General features: G+C 38.4%; 3 protein-coding genes across 5 annotated transcripts in view; 2 read left to right on the forward strand and 1 right to left on the reverse strand.

Moving 5' to 3' along the window:
- Positions 1 to 290: 290 nt before the first annotated feature.
- On the reverse strand, positions 291 to 3,746 carry LOC132197009 (large ribosomal subunit protein uL3). The gene is made up of 8 exons (XM_059620018.1): positions 3,667 to 3,746; positions 3,131 to 3,323; positions 2,774 to 2,942; positions 2,258 to 2,393; positions 1,713 to 1,899; positions 1,205 to 1,407; positions 672 to 827; positions 291 to 489 (listed from the first exon to the last, which is right to left on the reverse strand). Exons 1-8 carry the CDS (start codon positions 3,667 to 3,669, stop codon positions 325 to 327), a joined length of 1,212 nt encoding a protein of 403 aa, XP_059476001.1. The 5' UTR covers positions 3,670 to 3,746; the 3' UTR covers positions 291 to 324.
- Positions 3,747 to 3,957: 211 nt separating this feature from the next.
- Positions 3,958 to 5,993, forward strand: LOC132197010 (large ribosomal subunit protein eL38). The gene is made up of 5 exons (XM_059620019.1): positions 3,958 to 4,027; positions 4,180 to 4,206; positions 4,271 to 4,334; positions 4,401 to 4,523; positions 5,914 to 5,993. Exons 2-5 carry the CDS (start codon positions 4,204 to 4,206, stop codon positions 5,952 to 5,954), a joined length of 231 nt encoding a protein of 76 aa, XP_059476002.1. The 5' UTR covers positions 3,958 to 4,027; positions 4,180 to 4,203; the 3' UTR covers positions 5,955 to 5,993.
- Positions 5,994 to 6,851: 858 nt separating this feature from the next.
- Positions 6,852 to 20,645, forward strand: part of LOC132197094 (inactive rhomboid protein 1) — a 69,044-nt gene continuing 55,250 nt past the window's right edge. For 2 of the 3 annotated variants that reach the window (XM_059620155.1, XM_059620157.1), the window contains exon 1: positions 6,852 to 7,556. The gene's annotated coding sequence lies outside the window, so the exon portion shown is untranslated. The remainder of the gene's footprint in view (positions 7,557 to 20,645) is intronic. The other variant, XM_059620156.1, reaches the window with a different exon arrangement.

Here is a 20,645-nt window from a genome sequence, read left to right on the forward strand (position 1 = left end):
GTCCCGATCCTTAAGCTACATGTCACTTAAGTCCGTGAATTCTGGCCAGTAAAAGAATTTTGCAAAGGCTGCTGGTGTCTCTTCTGCTTGGGCAAACTCAGCAGCCTCGATTTTCCAAGATTTCATCACTAGAACGTAAGGTTCTTTCAACATATGCTCTGGAATTACTTTAAAAACTACTACTTTGGTACTTTGATACATTTCAATTCAGAAATTAATATAATTTTATTTTCAGTTATAATTCTCCATTTTAAAAGGTAATAACATCACTGAATAAAAGTATTCACAAGTCAATTTTATCAAGTTTATTTGACACAGAGTCCATTAAGCCTTGGTCTCTTCCTTGACGCGGTCCTTCTTGAGAGGTCCCATGAAGGCAGCCTTGTCGGCCGGAGTCTGGAAGCGGCCATGGCCGAATTTCGAGGAGGTGTCGATGAACTTCAGGTTGATCTTCTCCAGTGCAGCCCTCTTGGTGTGCACCAGAAGAGACTGAAACAAATTGAAAGACGTTTTGAGCATTTTGGAAGGAATAATTTACTGGTATGGAGGTTTAACAGAAATGCCTCAGACCTATCATTCGACATCAAAAAAATCAGCCAGGGTTAACTGGCTCAGTTTAAATCATCACAGGAAATAATATAACATTTAACTAGATCATAAAGGATTCTTACCTTTCTCAGAGTAATGACCCTCTTCTTGGATCCCATGCAGCAACCCTTGATCATGAGGAAGTCATTGTTGACCTCACCATAATGAGGGAAGCCACCCATGGGAGTGATGCTCTTTTCCGACAGATCGTAGTCAGTTGAGGCGTTGTTCTTGATAACCTAGAAATAAAATAATTAGCATGTTAGTTCCAATTTTCAAAGCAATATTGAAAATGACTTGAAAAATAGCTGATCCGATTTGAGGATAAAAAAAATGAAATCAATTTATAAAAATTTACTTCAAAACATTCAGTTTAATGGAATGTCTCGAGCATGGCCTGTGCCCCACTTCACTGCCCAATGGACTCGTGGACCATTCTGGAATATACTCGAGCCCTTCCTCAGCCCGGAGGCGAAGATGGAGTTGATTTCGGACACTGTGGCTAGGAACAGACTGCACAAGCAGCTCCAGAGCCACTCTCAGGATCAAGCAGCAACTTGGCAGTCGCCGCCATCACCCAAGTGTCCTACTGAATTACAACAAAAATAAGTCTCACCTTGCCGTCCTGGGTGTGGATGCCCTTGCCAATGCGGTAGATCTTCTTGTTGATCTCTGTGCGGTGGTGGTAGCCCTTCTGACCAGCACGGGCCACCGTGAACTGGACGCGGGAAGGATGCCACGCACCAATGCAAGCAATCTTGCGCAGACCCTTGTGAGTCTTACGGGGCAGCTTCTTGGTGTGCCAACGAGAAGTGACACCTGCGGACACAAAGCAAAATAAATTAGCATGGGTTAAATACAGTACATAGAATAGGGGTGGATGAATATTTAAAAATTCAGAAGGAAGGCAGCAGTTCTGGTTGTTTCTTCAATACAATTCAGAAGCACATAGAACATTCATCATAAAACGGGGATAACGAGCCAAAAAACTTCCTTAAAATAGTAAATCTTTAGAAAGAAATTTTGACTAAAACTTAAATTTCAGTTAAATTCTTTACAAAAGAAAACTCAAAAAGGAAGTTTAAGAGCTAGCAAATACATTAAGCAGAATTTTAAATTCTCACCCTTGTAGCCGTGACCCTTGGTGACACCAATGCAGTCAATCATCTCGTCCTGAGCAAAAACAGCAGAGACAGGCACTGGCTTCTCCAGCTTTTCCCTGGCCCAGTCGACCTTCTCGCTGATGGTGCCACCGTTGACCTGGACCTCCATGATGTGCGCCTTCTTCTGACGCTTCTTCAACAACTTCATCTAAAACATCAAGATTTTATCTATAAGTTTTGGAGTGAAATTATTTGAATCATTAAGTTTAATAAAATGGGAATGTCTCGAGCATGGCCTTTGCCCCACTTCACTGCCCAATGGACTCGTGGACCATTCTGGAATATACTCGTGCCCTTCCTCAGCCAAAGTGGCGAAGATGGAGTTGATTTTGGACACTGTGGCTGGGAATAGACTGCACGGGCAGCTCCAGAGCCACTTTCGGGATCAAGCAGCAACTTGGCAGTCGCCGCCATCACCCAAGTGTCCAAATTAAACTCTTTTCAATTTTTAATTTAATCAATTAAAACAAGGGGCGGAATTGAGTTATTTATTAACAATTAATTACCTGAGTGTGGGCGATGACTCGAACGACGCTGCAGTACTTCTTGATTTTGTTGAGGTCCTTCTCGATCTCCTTCTTGCCGATGTCCTCCTTCCACTTGGTGGAGGCCTTGGTGAATGCACGCTTCTTGCACTTGTACCTGTTTTGGTCAAACAAAGGCAAACGTGGTCTCATCAGTCACCTGAGCGGAGACCATCGAATGCAAACTGCCAATGCTCTTCAGCCAGAAGCAGGCAGCAAAGTCTGAGCCCTCGTCATGACAAGTGCCACGAGAGGAGAGCTGAGGTTGAAATTTAAGTATTTGTGCTGAATTGGGATTTTAAACATTTCTAATTCAAAAAAACTTCATTTGAAAGAGCTCAGACCGCCCTAGACGTCTCATCAATTTTAATCAGTATCCATAAACGATGCAATAAAGTCTAGTGGTTATCATCATAGCGAATATACCCCCCTTTACTAAAATAAAATTTTTAAACCTATTGACTAGACTGACTAGGGAAAAATATTATAGTTTCTCACCAGTTCTTGTAGAACCTACGGCGGCACTCCTCGCCCAGGTGCTCAGCCCAGACAGTCTTCAGGGCACGCATGCCATGAGGAGTCTCGATGTAGCCAACAATGCCAACGATGACCATAGGAGGCGCCTCCAAAATGGTGACGGGCTCCACAATTTCTTTCTTATTGACCTCTGTTGGCAAATAAAAAGGAAGCTGAGCAAATTAAAACTTGGGAAATTTTAAACAACATTTAACAAATCAGTCCGCTCGTCGTTTGATAACATCAAAGGTATCAGATAATAAGTTTGTACACAAAGGATATATCATCATTAAGGTCCCTTGTATAAAAAGAGTGGCGTGGGCCACGTGATCAACTCACTTGAACCGGGTCTGTCCGCCTCTCGGACAATGTGTGTCATGCCAGCCTTGTAGGCGATGAAAGCGGTAAGATGGACAGGCTTGCTAGGGTCGTCCTTAGGGAAGGCCTTCACCTTGCCACGATGTCTGCATGAGCGCTTCTTGGGATAGAATCCCATGGAGCCATGGCGAGGGGCACTGAACTTGCGGTGCGACTAAAGAACAAACGGACAACATTTACTTAATATATTTAAATATAATTCCTCTTGAAAATACTTTTAATTAATGAACAAACGCTTTGTACTTTTGTACTATTCAGGATATAGAAACAAATTCAAAATATAGCAAAAACGTGGCCGAACACAAACCACCTCACGTGGCATAGGGTATGTTCGATCGGCGTTTCATATTTTACGATAAAAATGATTAAATTAGAGAAAACTTTAGTAGCCGAACGATGAAACGATAACCGAAGTTCAATTTGAAACTATTTTAGAGTTTGTACAATGCAGGATGATTAAAATATTTTAAGATTTAGAGTTCGAGTCTCATACATACCATCTCTTTCGACGTCGGTGTTCAAATGACAGAAGAATTTAGAGGGAAGGGGAAAAGTAACATGTCGGCATTAGTCAGAGATACAACCTAACAATATACATTCAATGCAACTTTCATATCGTATTTTCTCAAATTTTAGTAAATATAGCACAATGAAAAATTAAATTTATTGAACGAAAAAGAAATTTTATGAAAGTTTTTCATAAAACGTAACTAAATTAGAGATCCGCATCACCATCAAGTTTTTTAATGTTGGCAACATGAAGATGATAGTATTCTCCTTACCACACAGATGGCGTAAAATTGTGCATTTTCATCAAAATTTGGTCACGTGACATTTCTTTGTGAAGTGTATCTCGAGGTAAACTCAAAATTCTGTTCAAAAATCTTCAATCATCTAAGTTAAAATTGAATTAATCACATTTTTTGTATTGCCAAAACAATCTTTAATTTTTATCCTACGCAACGGTGGTTGTAAACCTGGACTGACGTGTTTACATTTATTTTTTTCAGAACCAAAACAGAGAACCTGCCAACATGGTAAGCATGTCGGGGTTTTGTTGACACACGGGAAATAATTATAATTTTTCAATTTATTTCACAGCCCAGGGAAATTAAGGAAATCAAGCAATTCCTGCTGATTGCCAGAAATCAAAAGGATGCTAAATGTGAGTTATTCGCTAATTGTGGAAAGCCTCAAATGTCTAGATTATGTTATATTTTTATTTTTGTAGCCGTCACCATTAAGAGGAACAAGGACAACACAAAGATGAAGATCCGTTGCAGCAGGTTTCTCTACACCCTTGTTATCACTGACAAGGAAAAGGCTGAGAAAGTCAGACAGTCTTTGCCACCTGGTATGTGTCGCTTATTGGTATTATTTATAATTTGTAATGCAATGAGAAACTTCACTATGCGATTTTTTTTTAGTCTTCGAGTGCACGTTTCTTTGATCTTTTTTTTAAAAAATGAATAGCGCATTTAAATTGTTGTAGTTTTGTTAAAGGCTAATTTTTCCTTGTACAACTTTACTTACAAATTATTCATTTGTTTAAAGTATTTTTCACAATTCGCTGTGCGCCCGCGTTCTTGAGCTAAATCCTTGGTATAAGCATAGCATTTAGCTCAAGAACGCGGACGCACAGCGAATTAGTAAGAATAATTAAATTCTCAGAATCTTTCTTAAATTTATAATTCTTTGCATATTATTGCTTAATCTCAACTGCCAATCGTCAGTTTCTTAATATTGAAGTCTCATCATGATACTTAGTTAATTTTGTATTTGGGGTTCCCTCGTAAGCAGTAATAATGATCAGATCAATGGATGGAAACCAAATTAGCTACTTTATCAAAGCAAAATCTTCTGATCATTTTTATGTCATTAAGTATTTAGAATAAAAATTTTCAGTATAAATTTGTTCCACTCGGAAATGTACATCATAAAATTTTTCTTAAGGAATTTGCAGTGAATTATTAGGTATATAAAGGAATTTAGATAGGTGCCGTGTGTGATCTTACTTCTTTTGTTGCTGTAATTTATTTTATTCTCCATTGAAATACTATGTATGTCATTTTATATCAAACCAATTTAATTTTAATCATTAAAAGTCAAAGAAGTTAACTTGCTATGATGATAACCACTAGACTTTATTGCATCGTTTATGGATACTGATTAAAGTTGATGAGACGTCTAGGGCGGTCTGAGCTTTTAAACGGTTTAATAAACTTATTATGAATAGGTATTTGCAAAATTAATATTCTGCACTAAAATTAAGTTTCAACCTTTGCTTTCCTCTCATGATGACACTGGTTATGATGGGGGTTCTTTGTCAGATTTTCGAAAGATGATAACATTGTAGTTCATCTCATCTTATGTGTGTGTTTCAATCACAAAGCGCGGCACCTATTTTCCTGATACTCACCTCATGATATTATTGCAAATTCAATTTACGTAGTAGAATTTTATGTTTTTTCCTTTAAAAAATTTTAAAATTAAGAATATTTTTTTGATATAAAAAACTCAATTTAAGTCCAGCAGACAGTTGAAGCTCTATGTTTACCATGTTAATTTTCAAAATATTGGAAGATAATTGGTTAATTCCATATCAAACATGTTTTGGCTAAAATTCGGAAAACTGTTAAAAAGCGTGAGCTTCATGTGCTTTTGCCTTTTCAATACTTTTCTCGTGTTTCTTTTTCTTTTCATTATATATTTCCGCAAGCAATGATTTAATTTTGTTGTTGCAGGTCTTCAAGTGAAGGACATCCAGAAGTCCAAACGTAGCTAGGTGATTTTCTTTAAATAAATAAATTAAAAAATCCAAAAAGCTGCATTCTGATTACATTATTTTCCTAGTATAAAGTGATTTTTTTTTTCAGAAATATGTTTCCAAAATTTTAAGTGATTTCTGCTGTTTATTTATTTATTTTTTTTTGTTTTAATGCCAAAAGAATATTAAATTGGTGCAACCAGTTAAATTTATAAAACGCATAAATGATAGGCTCAAATAAATTAAATGTCAATGGCTTTTTATAGTTTAATTATATTAAAGCATTTTTTTAAATTGTTTGGTAAATACTCTGGATATCTATGGAATTGTGAAAATTACATAATTTTTTTCTCTACTATTGGCCCTTTTCGGAGAGGGTGAAAATGATGCAGTTGCTTCATGTGTCAAAAAAATGGCAATAAGTCGCTTGTAGTAATACAATGTGATAATTACACTGATACTCACTAATAAAAATATTAAAGTTTTCACTCATCAAAAATGTTTGCGAACTTCAATTTAAATTAGCGGTATGAAAATCTGCGCCTTATAGTTGCATATCATTGTACATTATATTATTCCATATGAAATCCCCTGCAAATTCTGATTTATACAATCTGCTCAACGCAGGTGTTGAGCTGATTGCATACCTTCAAAGGAGCACTCAAATGTCGAAGTTAACTTTTATCAGGTCCATAGAGTGCGAAAGCCATAAAGTACAAGAAGAACGAAAAGATTTGAATAATTCAAACGACTGAAAAAAAAAATCAAGAGACCGGTCGTTGAGAATTGTGAAAAGGGTTGATTCGCGCGTGGCGCATGAGATGGCATGCGAATCCGGGCGGCGAGGGCGGGCAGCTCGCCCACATGCGGAGAGAGCTCGCGAGTCTCCCCTCTCGACGGCAGCCCTCTTTGTGTTGACTCTCCGCGACTCCCCCATTTGACGGATCCAGCTACGGTGGTGGCGATCCGCAAGCAAGTGAAGTCTGAAGTGACTCCACAACACACGGACTGCTGCCAGGTCGCTCGAAACCCAGCTGGGGGACACCTCTGGGGCCATCAGACCCCGAAAGTGATTCGAGTGCGTGTCGCGGGCTGCTCGAGGGTGCAGGTCCTCGACACCTCAGTGACAGCGGGCGGCCCCGAGCTGGTGGTGCGACTTTATTTTTAGTAGGTTACTCGAGGGGCGTGATCGAGTTTTGTGTCTGGCCAACGTCTGGCTGATCGCGTCCGAACCCAGAATAGAAGATAGACCACTCGGACACGCACTTGTTCTCCTCGTCGGCCGCCCACCGACCGTCGGCCGAGGCGAGCACCGACGTATACGTGCCCCAAGTAAGCACCAATCCCCACCCTGGGTACCGCCATTACGTGGTGGTCTCTCCGACCCGCAGCTGCTGTTCCAAATCGCAACAAACTGTCCGAACGCCCGATTTTCAGGTTCGGTGTCTCAAGTCGTCGCCCTCGGCCGCCAGCCCAGCCGCTTTCGGCCGTCGACCCATCAGCCCAGTGTGTTTTCCAGGTGGATACCCTCTCGTAGGATACATACAGTGTGCAACGTCAATACCACAACCCTCTGCTTCTGCCGCCGTGTAAATAAAAGGATACCCATTTGCAGAAAAGGTAAGTGTGAAGTTCTTTTAAATTTCATTTGCTGCTCATCTTCAAAAGGGGGATTTGATAAATTTTTTATTCTTATAAGGACGTCACCTTTAAATCGTGGTTGCGTGTGCAACCCTCTCGAGGGTGGCAACAACGAGCCATGGTTGAATTCATCGTCAAAAATTATATTTATTTTTATTTAATTTTTTTTAAATTTGAAAATATTATTTATGATTTTCTAAAAGATGCAAATTTTTATCTTTTAGGTCAATGTCTTTATTATGTAATTAAATTTAGTGATCAATTGTTTGGTAATATTTCATATTGCCTGCCTTTTTAATTCAACCACGATAAAATGTAATTTTAAAATATAAGTAAATCTATATTTGGTTTTTGTTTGTACGGCTTACAACTAAAAAGAAATAGTTATTAAGTCAGTTAAAATAAGGCTAATTTAAAAAAGATATTTATTATTAATTTCATTATTTTCTCAAACTATCGTTTTATTATCAAAGCCTGTAGATTAAAGATGCCTGAAAAAGAAATTAATCTGTCGACTACGCAACTGGCGATAAAAGATTAAATATAGCGTCAGCGGTGTTAGGGCTGATTATAAATTTTTACTTTTTATTTGCATTTTTTTTTTTTTTTTGAAGAGGTCGACTGCTTCTCTGTTAATAAGATATCCAAGTGTATAGTACTATGGATATAAGTGCGGTTCGCGCTGGAGCAATTTAATTTTGTGCGGCCAGCAACCGCTTCCATAGCGGCGGAACGTGAGAAAATCAATAAATGTGCTTGTTATGAGTGTGCTGCATTCGTTTTCATCTGTTTATTTTGGGTTAGGGTCTGCAAAATTAATCCCTAGCGAGTTTTAGTGAAAAAAAATAAAAACTTCTGGTTGCAAGAAAATAATTATTAAACAAAGTGAATAATTCATGAATGCAGAATGTATCAATTTTTGCGATTTTCACCACGAGCGCAATTTATCACGGTGCAAGTGAGCCATTATTGAATATACCGTCTAGAGCCAGATTACGAAAGCTATGGCCGTAATAAAAAGTGCAATATTGCCATAAATGCCTCGGAGCGCAATGTATTTTTTTATGATCTGTGCACTCTGTTCTTACCTTTCACTCGCCAAATTTAGCGCAGTCAATAATTCAATGCAAAACGGATCTTCAGGATCTTCAAGCATCAATCAATATGCCTTGCCAGAATGTGGAAAAAGATTCTGAATAAGTTAAGTACGTTCTGAATAATGTGGGTTGAATTCTTAGTTGTCCTCTGTATTATTCACTTAAAAAATATCTTGTGATTTTTGTGTGTAAATCTTAACTGAACGCAAAGGCTGCGCATCCCAAAATTATGTTGGTACACGGCTGCCGTCAGAGCCATGGGGCCTTATGGCTCGGGCGGAAGACATCTTTTTTTTTGGCCAACATAATAGAGCTGATGCGCGGCCTTTGACTGAACGTTGAATGAAAAACTTACCCACCTTTTTGGACAATTTTGATTTCAATCTCCGAAATCAGCCCTTTAAGTGGCCAAAATTTCCAAAATAAAATAGTATATTATTATGTTAATTATGGAAAAATATTTAAATTTTTTGGTCAATATTTTTTATCCAAAAACATTTTTAGACAAAAATAAAGCATGGAATCCAACCAGATTGAATTCCTAGATTATTCAACCAACCCAATCATGCAAAATTGACTACAAAACCGCTTACTTGTTTTGTAAATTAAGCAATACCTGGAAAAACCGTGTTGCGAGCTAGTTCAGAGAAGGCCAATCAGTGGGGAGCTAATTAAATTTCGAGGAAAACGAATAACGGTCAACCGATCGAGTGTGGTAAAAAGGCTCGGGATTGAATCCGGTCGCGACTGATTAATTCGCAACAAGCGAGCTAGCAGAGTGTTTGCCGTGCGCAAAAACCCTCTGTGCCAATTTCCTGCGTCGGCTTTTTGAATGGCTGATGCTGCTGGCGCGCATTTAGATAAAATAAATGAGCCCAACGTCCTCTTTTTTGTAGCCAACAATGAAAGCGGCTGGGTGATATTTTGAGCTTAATGGGCGTATTGACATTTGCATCACTCGGTCGCTAAATAAAAGATGCGCCCGTAAATTGCTTTCGCCAAAGAGACTCGCTCGTCACATGGAATTACATTCGCCGCGGTTTTCTTTCTTTTTGCCAGAATGACTTCTTCGCTTAGGTACAAATTGAAATGTCGCCTAATGACACCAGACGCGCAAGCACCTTGCAAATATTTGTGCGGCCCGAAAATGGAACAAAAAGCAAATTTGTCTTCATTTTCGCTTGCAAGCAAGTCCCGGCCCGTCGCCCTTGTTATAATAACACATACCTCCGTACGTACGTACCCGACGCCGAGTAATTTGCTTGGGTGAAAATAATTCACCCTCCTCACTCGCCGTCTTTGACTTGGCAAGTTCAAAAGTTGATGTTTGCTCTTGTGGCGCAATTCGTGATATTATTCGCAACGTCAGACTGGTGCTGGAAGCGATCGAAACGTTTCCACTTGGGCGAGTGTAATTAAATCAGATGTCACTCAAACCACATTCTTGTGAACAGCTTAATTAATGTTTGGGGAGAAAATAAAAATAGTCATCTGATAATCACAGAAAATTACGTGGAAAAAGCGTTGTGTGAATTAATATTTCATATGTGCCCAAATTTATATTCACATTATTTTGTACCATTTTGCAAGATTCATGAACACAGACATCTTACTGAAAATGTCCCCGTTTTATAATTTAAATTATGCATTGAACCGTCTTTTTTTTTTTTTAAATAATGTAACGAGCACATTATACTTTGCTGCCTTTTATAGCAGTAATTCTTTTTCATTCTGATTTTGTAAATAAAATACTCCTTTTTTAGAGTAAAGACAAAAAGAATCGTGAATATTTTGGAATAATTTGATCGTAATTCGTGGATAGTTTTTTATTCCAATCCATCGGTAGAGATGGTAGAGATAGTCAATTGTGACCGAAGAAAATAAAACGCAGGAGCCATAAGTAAATTTAGGGCCCAAAATTATATCTTTTAAAGGAAAACCTTTTGATCAAAACCGCAAAAATAATAAAATCTTTTTGAAAAAAAAATCTATTTACAAAACAGTTTAGGAGTTTCAACGATAGCAAACTTGCATATTATTGAAATAAAACGAGCAATATTTGACAGCTCTTTACATTACATGAATGCATTTGTTCATTATGATCTCAACCCTAATTGTAAGACTATCAATATGTCAATACAAATTTACATATTAAAACCTCTGTACTGAGCATTTCCAGTCTCTGTATTGATTCTAAGAATTTATAATTCTCCCTGCTGACAAACGCACTCGCTTTCGCTCCATATTCACCCCGAAAGTGCGTGTCTGTTGCTCCCTAGGGGCTGAGATCAAATACAAGTGCCGCCCTCTGCGTGGAAAAACATGATTAATTTCGGGCCGGGAGTTCGAGGAATTGTCTCCCCAACCGGCCGCAGATGCAAACTTGGTTCTTAAAAAAGTTACAGTCGCCATTAAGTTGCGGGCAGGCAAGTATAAGTTTGCTCGCTCCCCCGCAACTCACTCTGCCTCTTTCGCAGAACTTGAGTAGAAAGTAGTTAGGCGAGAGCGTGCAGTAGAGCGCGCGCACGAGTGACTTAAACTATGATTTTGTTCTAGCGCCACTTAGGGGTGATTAAAAACAGAAAGGAGGAGGACAAGAAAGATGTTCCTCTTTTAAAAGTATGGCGTCGGGGAAATTGTGTCATTTGCATTCATCCGTTTTATTATCACGAGCAAACTTTTTTCATTTGGGCCCGCATTTTAAAAGAGGTAAATTTTCGGGTGCGGCAAATTTTGCATAACATGTTTTCGCGTCAGGGGAAATAAAGAGACGGCAGAATTTAATCATTAAATTCACATCTCTGCCAGATTTCCGTCATTCGCATTACTGCTGATGGAAGCTTTTAATAATGACAAGAAAATTATCACGGATCGCTGTAGGATAAAAAAAAATTGATATTCTATTAACCAGTCTAGGAATTCATGACGCAAACGGAAATTTATTTCTCTCGCACGTCAAATGCAAATCGTTATTTGTTTACAAAACGTCACCGCTCCGACGCAATCAATTAAGGCAATTATGTGCTCGACGCACATTTATCAGCAGTGTGTTATTTGTTTGTCCTGCCCAAGCCATTTTTACCAACCGAACGATCTCACATTGGTGGTTTCTGATGCGCTCAGCCATCCACTGGCCGTGAATATTTATTTGTTCGGAAAACGGGCAAGGCAGAAATCGGCCCGCGCTCTCTGGTGAATATTCATTTTCTGCTGGGCCTTCGTTAGCCAAAGTTTGTAATGATGCACACGCTTCATGAATATAACCCTCTGCGATTTAAAATTGTAATGAGGAAGTGGATCCACTCGCACCCATACACAGTTATGCCAAGATCCTAATCGAGATTTGATTCTCCGACCGCATTAGTATTTTATTTTCCCCGAGAAAATTAATTATGCGCTCGCTGCAAAGTGGTTTTCCTTGTTCCCGGGATTTCATGCAGAGACTTGGCTTGTGAAACAAGAGCATAAAAGTGGAATTTGCATATCGTTAGCCTACCAACAACAACAACCACTGATTCTCAAGAAGGGTTCTTGACGAAAGAAACTATTTTCGCTCTCTGGTTCATGTATCTTGATCCAAACTAATCTTTCAATAAAATTGGTAGAATTGAGAGCCTCATAAAATTTAAATATGCGAAATTGTATGTAAAAAAATAATTTAACTTGATTTGATTAAATTTTGCAAAGATTAATGAATATTGCAATATAATTATTTAAAATTTTTTATGTCAGTACCATTGTTTAAAATTTAAATTTTTGCTTCATTCAAGTGTCAAAATTTTAGTAAATTATAAATTTTCAAGCGATCATTGTTAAAAAAAAAAATATAGAGAGAGAATTGAAGGTTTAAAGAATTTATGAATAGCATCATTATATTTAAACGAAATAATTAAATTTTTTTATTTCTTTTTTCTCAAGAATGCTCAGTTGAAGTCATATGAAGCTTAAAATCCACCTCAAAATTTATAGTTTCTTCATTCATGGATAGATTTTGGTCGATTTAAAACATTGAAAGCTCTCTGTATGTTTTGCACAGAGACAGCAAAAGGAACAGCAATAAAGCAACAAGGACAGCAATAACAACAACGCCGACACTCTTAATTACCAGCTATAAATCATTACATTCCCAAAAACAAAAGACCCACAATGGTGGCGCGTGACAAGCAGAAAATGTTTTGCACACGCACATACCAGAGGCGATTACACGCAGTTGGCAATTTAATCTCTTATCTGGCTGTGTCGCTGCGTGCCGATTTTATTTAACGGCGGCAGATGAGCCAAAAAATAAAAAGAACCAAAGCGCTTCCTCCTTTCTCGCGGAGCGAGTGAGTTATCGTACCGCACTTAAACTTTCAACTTTTGGCTTGTGCCCGCTCCAATGATAATTTCTGCCGCGGCCATAAAGAGTACGAACGTAGACAGACGTTTTTGCATTTCTAATGCTGCGCTGGAACGATTCTATCTCGAGCGCTATTCCAAATAACCAGACTCGTTTTATCGTCTCTCCTCGGCGCATAAATTCCATTATACTCGGGCCTTGGGTGTGTGTTCGGGATGGATTAAGGATATAGCGCAAGCATTTAACCTATTTGAGCATTTTCTCTCCGCTTTCTCTGTGTCGGTTATTATCACTTAATCCTCTCTCTCGCTTTGTCTCCCGAGGAGCTGCTGTTTTTCTGCGACGCTCCCGAGTTTATTAACTGCTTTATGTGCCATATTACAACTTGGACAACATGCGGCGCCGACGCCGCTTCGCTGCTCAAACTGACGATTCGCTCGCGTTCAATTAGGCGAAACTAATCCGCCGTTTCCCCCGGATCGGAAGCTGCCGGGGCGCGAAAATTTCTTAATTGGCAAGAGAGAAACGGTTTTGCAGCAATTAGCGTTTCCCAGAAATTTTGTCGCAGCATCTAAAAGAAATATAATTTAAACTAACTACATACTGTAGTTAGTTACCATCAGATGGTGCACATTTGTCTTTCAGAGAGCTCGAAAAATTAGTAAAAAGAAAAGGCCAATTGCCATTTCAGTAATGGCAATTCTAATTCAAATCGTTATTTAGATGAAGATTGCGAAATTTTCGTGTTTTGGAATAGTTTGAAATTTGTAAAAAGCTCTGTAAGCTATAAAAAGCTTAGGCCATTATTTTATTTTCAGCGAGCAGTTCGTTTTGCTCATGAAATAGTTTAGCACTTGAATTTGTTAAGATTTAAATTTTTTGTTTAAGTGGTTTTTATACTTTGTTGATTTTTATAAATTTTTTCTTGCTCATGAAATCGGGTTGCAGACCATTAAATGTTAGAGCCATTTGTTTTTTATTTGAAAAAAATCTTCAACGAAGGCGAAGGGTGTTTTCTTTTTTAAAAAGCAAAGCTTATTTAGAACCGTTGTCAAAATTTAGGTATTCAAGAGATTTATTCAACCTGGATAAATTCACCAGCTTTTTAACCATTGGGTGAAGTAACTTGTATTTAAAAACTATTCAATTCATATTAATCTGTTTTCGCCTTATAGTCGGAAAAAGATTTTGAAAAGACATAATTTTTCTTTTTTTCTCTTTTTTTATCGCCCATACTCCTTCGTCAAGATTTCTAGCACGCAACTGCCGAGCCATTTCATAAACCATTCGGTGCAATCCTCAATCGCTCATTCCACCGAATCCCTCTCGCCGGCACTCGACAGCAATTCGAGCAATAAATTTGCCATCGCAAACACAAAATATCAGAAATCCGGCTGCGATGGAGAGCGCAGAGCACATTCCGGCCGGCTCTCTTTCATGCGTGGCGAACCAAGTACAGAGCCAGCGTGAAATAAATTCGCTCTCGTCGTCTATCCCGTCGAGAGTTATTGCCGACGCGCAATTGAAAGAGCAGAAAGGGCGTCGTTAGCAAAAAGAATAAGCGCCGAGCGAATCGAATGTCTCATTAATTCAGCGCAGCACGACGGACTGAAAATTAAAAAGAAAAGCCGCGTCGACGTGCTGGGGGTTGTTGCATCGCCGTCGCGGCAAAAGTAAATAGAAGAACACGCTGCTGCTGCTCCTTTGCAAAGTGTGCCGCGTCGTTTTAAGTATTGCAGGGAGCTTTAAAGGGGGTGTTTATTGTGCGAGCACGTCTCGTGCCGGCGTACGTACACATAAATTTGAATCCGGCAGGCAGGGAGCAGGGCGGTGCTGAATACATTACTTTCTGTTTTTCATTTCCTTTTGTCTCCTGGCCATTAAACGATCGCAATAAATCATACGTCCCATCATTGCTCCCTGGGTATTTCATGCATTTTCCACTTAGGCAGACAATCGTTATGAATTTTCTTCAAAAGAAAATAAGGAAAATTATATAATTTTGTGCCTCAATCCTCAATATCATTATCGCTGATGAATTTTTTTTTTAAATAATTCATGAAGTGTTTTTTGAGAAATCCCTTGATAAAAAATTATGCAACAATAAATTGAAAATCTTTTTTAAACTGCAAAAAAAAAAAAATTTATTGTGACTTTAAATGATTAAAAAAAAAAAAAAACAGTTGTACTGTTATTTGTCACAATTTTTTTTATAGAAATTGATGAGGCTCAAAAAAATATGGTTTTAGTAAGAATTTCTTCCAATGACATGTTTTTTTAATGAGTTATAAATTTTAAAGATAATTATTATACTTTTCTTATAAATCCATGTTACAATTATTTTTAAACATTTTTGTTGTATCACAAATTTTACCTTTTTTCCATTAAATAGAATAAAGAATAAGTTCAGAGAGTTGTAAATAATTTTAATATATCATAAACTCAAAAGACAGCCTTTTGCGTTTCCACGATTTTAATAACGTTTTGAAAATAAAAACAAGGAAACGGTACATAGTTGAACCATGTTTTCCTGCTCGACAAGGAAAACACTGCAGGGTTTTTGTTGATAATCTTTTTATTTCCCTGCACAGTATGCAACCTTTTTACCAGGCACCAAATTTTTTTTTCAGCCAATCAGAGGCTTCCCCTTTATGAAACAATTCCCGCAGCGGAGGGATGAGTTGTTTTATTTATTTTCTATTCTTCAATCTCTCTCGTAAAAAGGGATGAATTATGCAACGACTTTTTCTCGCGCCCGGCCGTGCGGGAAGACCGATGAGGAGGCGCAAGGACAGATGTTGGGAAAATGATTGATTCCGCGTCGCGAGCGCGGCACAGGCGCGTGCACGGCGCAACGAAATGAAATTACACGAAAAGGATTTTACGACGGCGCTCTTCAAGTAATTTTCCCCGGCAGCCACGTCGACTAACTTTGATCTGATTGAATTTCCAACTAGGCTTTATGGAAGCACTCCTGCCGTGTTTCATTGAGGAATTAATTTATGGCGAAAAACGCGCTGTGCTGTAAAGTGTCATGCCTCGAATGTGAACGTGCTTATCAGATTTTTGAGAGAGAAAAAATGCGGCTGAATGACGAACGCTTTTGCTCGTGTAATAAAAATACACAGTTAGGAAATGTGTTTTTCACTCGCTCACTACACGAGCTGCATTTGCAATGGCCGCTTTAATTGCATGGCAAAACGAAAGGCGGAAAGTTTTCGCTATAACTTGGTACCGACGGAATTTAAAACAGCCATAACTGATTTTCGTTTAATTTCAAAGCAAATTTATGCTTGTTTTGAGCTTGTAAATCTGGTGAGAAAAGTTTTGGGAGAGAATAATAATTCCGTCGGCCACGTTGAGGTTTATTTTGTGCCTTCGTGACGGACAGAATATATAAATGTATTTACCAGCGCGCAGAGCAACAAACAAGTCTGCCAGTTTGCGGTTGGAAAATCACGGAACCGAACCGGCAGGTCGTTGACTGCGAAAATACGATCAAATACAATACAAAGAGAAGCACCACATAGCAAATTGAGGAAACAGTGAAAAAACAAATACAGAGAAGGACCTTTTCTCAATTTGTTCTGAAAAGGGAGAAAATCGCTGGATTCTTGGGAAGGAGCTAGAATAAGTTTGTTTCGTGCAATAATTTTCCACCAAATTTGCGTTTCGCACAATTTTGCATGCTTCATTAAGGAATATTCTCTGCGATACCAGCCTTGCTTTTCCTCAAATCAGAATTTAATTAACTCCGGCGTTTTCTTTGATTTAATGAGAATGCCTTTCAATTAGACCTCCATTATTTTCGGCGAAGCCTTAATTTCTCCTTGACTGAGCCCCCGCAGCGGAGCCGGAATAAATTTCCAATATCCAATTAACCGAAAACCAAACTTTGCCTTTCGCGCTATTTACCGAGGCGAAACGTCGCTGCTGCTGCTGCTGCAAACACCTTGCTCGCCTCGACCCCCTCCCAAATAATGCACATACAAGCATGGATGAAATGTAACAGGCAGATTATTATTATTACAAAACACGACTAGCAGCGTTCGTTACACAACATGCAGCCGGCAGAACAGCACACGAAAGAGGCTCTCAAGCCGACACCAAGCGCGCGCAGGCGGTAGCGGAGGAGGAGGTAATTAAGGTCGTTCATACCGTATTTCAATTAGCGAACACATACCACCTAATGGCTGCTGCTGCTGCTGGGGTGGGCTAGAAAGGAGCATCACGGTCGCCAAATGGCTTAGGCCATATCTCTACATCCTGCTTCTCATCTTCAATAATGTTGAAAAATGATTTTGCCAAACCTCAAATTTGCTCATAAACATTTTGGAAAAAATCTAGAATCAGAACCAATTTTAACAAAAGGGGTTTCAAGGGCCCAATTATTTAATGCTTTAGGGAAAAAACGCAAAATTAAAAAAGTTTAAAATAATTAATTATTTTTGTGTGAGCAGACTCTTTTTCTCACTGTCTAAATGAAGAGTTGAAAATGAATTAATTAAAGGACGTCCCATTGCTCATTATACGCTTGCTGAACAACAAAGTAAAGAAACTCGCGAATTTTCGTCTAGTCGCGACGTTTCCATTCCCGAGACTTAATTGATGACTCGTCTCTTGGAAAGAAGTCGCTGCCAACAAACAACTCGCCGAAACTCGCGCAACCGAAAGAAATCGAGCACCGAGACCTGCGGCGCACAGAACTTTAATTACACACTCGCCCCGTGCAAAGTTCTTCGCCGCAGGCATTCCTCTTGTACATAGCACGGGGCGCCGAAACTGGTGGTACTGCTGCGCCTTTCGGCCAAATTGCCGCCTTTCAAGGACGCCGCTTTTTGTCACACCGCTGGCTGGTAAACTACGAAACCGCAAACAATGCGTTAATAGATTAGTTTCGTCCCAACATAATTGTACTTAAGGTAAAATATAATAATAATTCTAGCGATCAGAAATTGATATTTTAAAATTACTCCATTATTTAACAAGGAATGGAGTGTACTTTCAGTGTTGATAAAAATATTAAAAAGGCTTTTTTAATTATATTTTTAATTAATTATTTTAATTATGATTTTCAAATTATCTTTTCCAAACTAATAATATTATATGCAATTCAATATTTTTTAAATTAAAATAATTTTTCAATTTGGTGATTTTCTATAAAAAAAATTAAAAGTTTTTTTTAAAAGAAGGAAATTTTTTAATAATTGATAATACTTTTAATCTTAATTTTGAAGAAATCTATTTTTCTTCTTATTACACAGCGCCCTCTGCAATACAGAGTTTTAAATTTTAACATCTGGGGAAGAATTGGTTCACGGTGGGTTGGAATAATTTCTGACAGATGCGCATCAAGCGCTGAATCGGACGTTGAATTTTATTGTCTGAGGCTGGTACACTTGGTGGGAATGGAATTGTGCCGCTAAAACGCGTCAATTATTCATCGCAACACATTCGCAGCAGCGGCAAATATGGCGGCCGAGAGAGAGCACTGGCAGGGCGTCGAGAGCCGTCGTCGTTTTTCTGGCCGTTGTGTGTAAATAATTTATGAATTATTTAAACCATCTCGCCGAGCGGCCGGCCGAGTCGGCCAACACGCATAAAGAAAAGGGTTAAACCACATTATACACATAGACATGTACACGGCCAGGGCGAGTGGAGGTCACTGGCATGCTACACTTGCCAGCAGCACCGGCACTAAATTATGAATAAGGATTTGCGCCACTCGGCACTGGGAGATTGTCTTGTGCACAATTCTCCAAAGCTTTCTTGTATCAGGGCACCGGAGAGCAAGAAAAAAACCCGTCGACACTCGGGTAGGTCTTTTCCTTTGTGTCTTATTTTTCTTCTTTCATTTTCGACACACTCATACCCTGCTCTCAGCGCTCTTTCCTTATTTATGTGTCTCGTTGACTGTGCTATTGATTTAATATTGTTTCGCGCGCCACTGCAAAAGAAACGCCGTCTGTTTATGTTTTTGGGGCTTTGTGGTTTTTATATACCGAGTTGCCCAACTTTACGATCAAATTTAGTTACCCCCTTTATTTCCTCGTAATAAAACTGCTTTTACACGCAGGAATGCTGGTGTTCTGGCAAAGTTCTGCCGCCGGGAGAGGAACAACTCTGTAAATTATTTGACCTTCCTGCCAATACGGAAATTTACTGCGCGTAAATATTAGTTAATGATTTACAATTATTGAATATTTTATATTCATATGATAATTTACTTATTATGATATATATTATGCCAGAAATATTATTTGTTCATTAAAAACCAGCAATTTAATTTATTCAAAACTCAAATTTTATTTTATAGATTTTAAAGTGAGTAGTATTCATTAATGACAAACATTTATTTGAACCTAAACTATGTTCAAGATATTACAATAAAGCAAACAAAAATCCAACTACAACCATAAATCTAAACGAATGGGCAATGCTTAAAGATAAATGTCAGAAGCTAATTTTATAACAAACTAGAATCTAGTTAAAACGATTAATATTGTCAAAAAATTTTGTTTTGTTGCATTTTTTAAGAAGGCAATTCGGAAAATACAATAAATTTAATTATATTCGAAGAACTGAATTTTGATTAAAAATCTTGATTGGTTTCCGCATGGATGGCAATAAATAACCAGAATTCACGGTTCATCAGTTCATCAATGTTGTTTAACGTTCCACCGCTTCTTTATTAAATTTAATCTGTCTGTCAGATATGGCATGGGAATGCTTTTGATTACAAGCTGATATTCTCTTGTAAGGCAGCATGATTGCACCCTTTCATTAATTAACAGAGGTGCTTCAACAGCACGCCTCAAATAATGTGTATCAGCTCGGGGGGAAACGGGAACAAGGACTTTGCTTGCTACCAGCAGTGGCAATCAATTGCCATTCACGGCAAAGTGCGATCTTTCAGCAAAAACGCGCTCTGCAATTCGTTGGAAGGAGGTTTTTCTTTGTTATAGCCGAGCTCAAGGTTTATGATGGTAACGAGACTTCCAACTTTTTCTCTCAGCTCCCCATTTGCACACACACGAAGAGGAGTCTGTCGGTCGCTGCTTGAAAACAAATTCCAATTTACGACAGCTCGCTCGCTGCATCCGAGCGAAATATGATCGCGAGCATTGCACCATAATCGCACCCAGAGTCGAGTTACAAGAGCACTCTTAACCCACATACAAGTCGGCGAACGAACGCTATTAGTGAAATGAGGTGCCATAACACAAAATGGGTAGTGGCGCGGGTGAAAACGGTGCATTTTTGAAGAGTGAAATTATCGCAGTGTTAAAAAGGAAAAGAAGCAAAAGAAGGGCTCAATTTACAAGTGTTGGGTTTTGTACGGGGAGCTAATTTGAAAATCTCATCTCTTACATGATTGCTTTTTCTAATTTAAAAATAAATGTAATTTTAGTTCCGTTTGATACATTTTTTTTTTTAAATTAAAATCCCTTAGAGAGATATTATTTATGGGATTAAAAATGATTTTTACTTACAGAAAATACTGTGAAAAAATAATATAAGTTGCTGTTGATCGGCTTATTTTCGTATTTCGTTTCAAAATATATTCAATTCTTTACTCGATTTACCCGAGGTTTCTTGTTGCATGACTCGGAGAAATTCTGTTGGAAATCG

This window comes from Neocloeon triangulifer, unplaced genomic scaffold (genome assembly GCF_031216515.1).
Source record: "Neocloeon triangulifer isolate White Clay Creek 2 clone unplaced genomic scaffold, ASM3121651v1 ptg000012l, whole genome shotgun sequence".
Classification (NCBI taxonomy): Eukaryota; Metazoa; Arthropoda; class Insecta; order Ephemeroptera; family Baetidae; genus Neocloeon; species Neocloeon triangulifer.

Excerpts from the sequence above, each read along its gene's own strand:
- LOC132197009 (XM_059620018.1), bottom strand. Across the intron at positions 1,408-1,712 it reads CAAGGGTCACGGCTACAAGG|GTGTCACTTCTCGTTGGCAC; the intron begins GTGAGAATTTAA and ends TTGTGTCCGCAG. Across the intron at positions 490-671 it reads GGGTCATTACTCTGAGAAAG|TCTCTTCTGGTGCACACCAA; the intron begins GTAAGAATCCTT and ends AATTTGTTTCAG.
- LOC132197010 (XM_059620019.1), top strand. Across the intron at positions 4,335-4,400 it reads AAATCAAAAGGATGCTAAAT|CCGTCACCATTAAGAGGAAC; the intron begins GTGAGTTATTCG and ends TTATTTTTGTAG. Across the intron at positions 4,524-5,913 it reads CAGACAGTCTTTGCCACCTG|GTCTTCAAGTGAAGGACATC; the intron begins GTATGTGTCGCT and ends TTGTTGTTGCAG.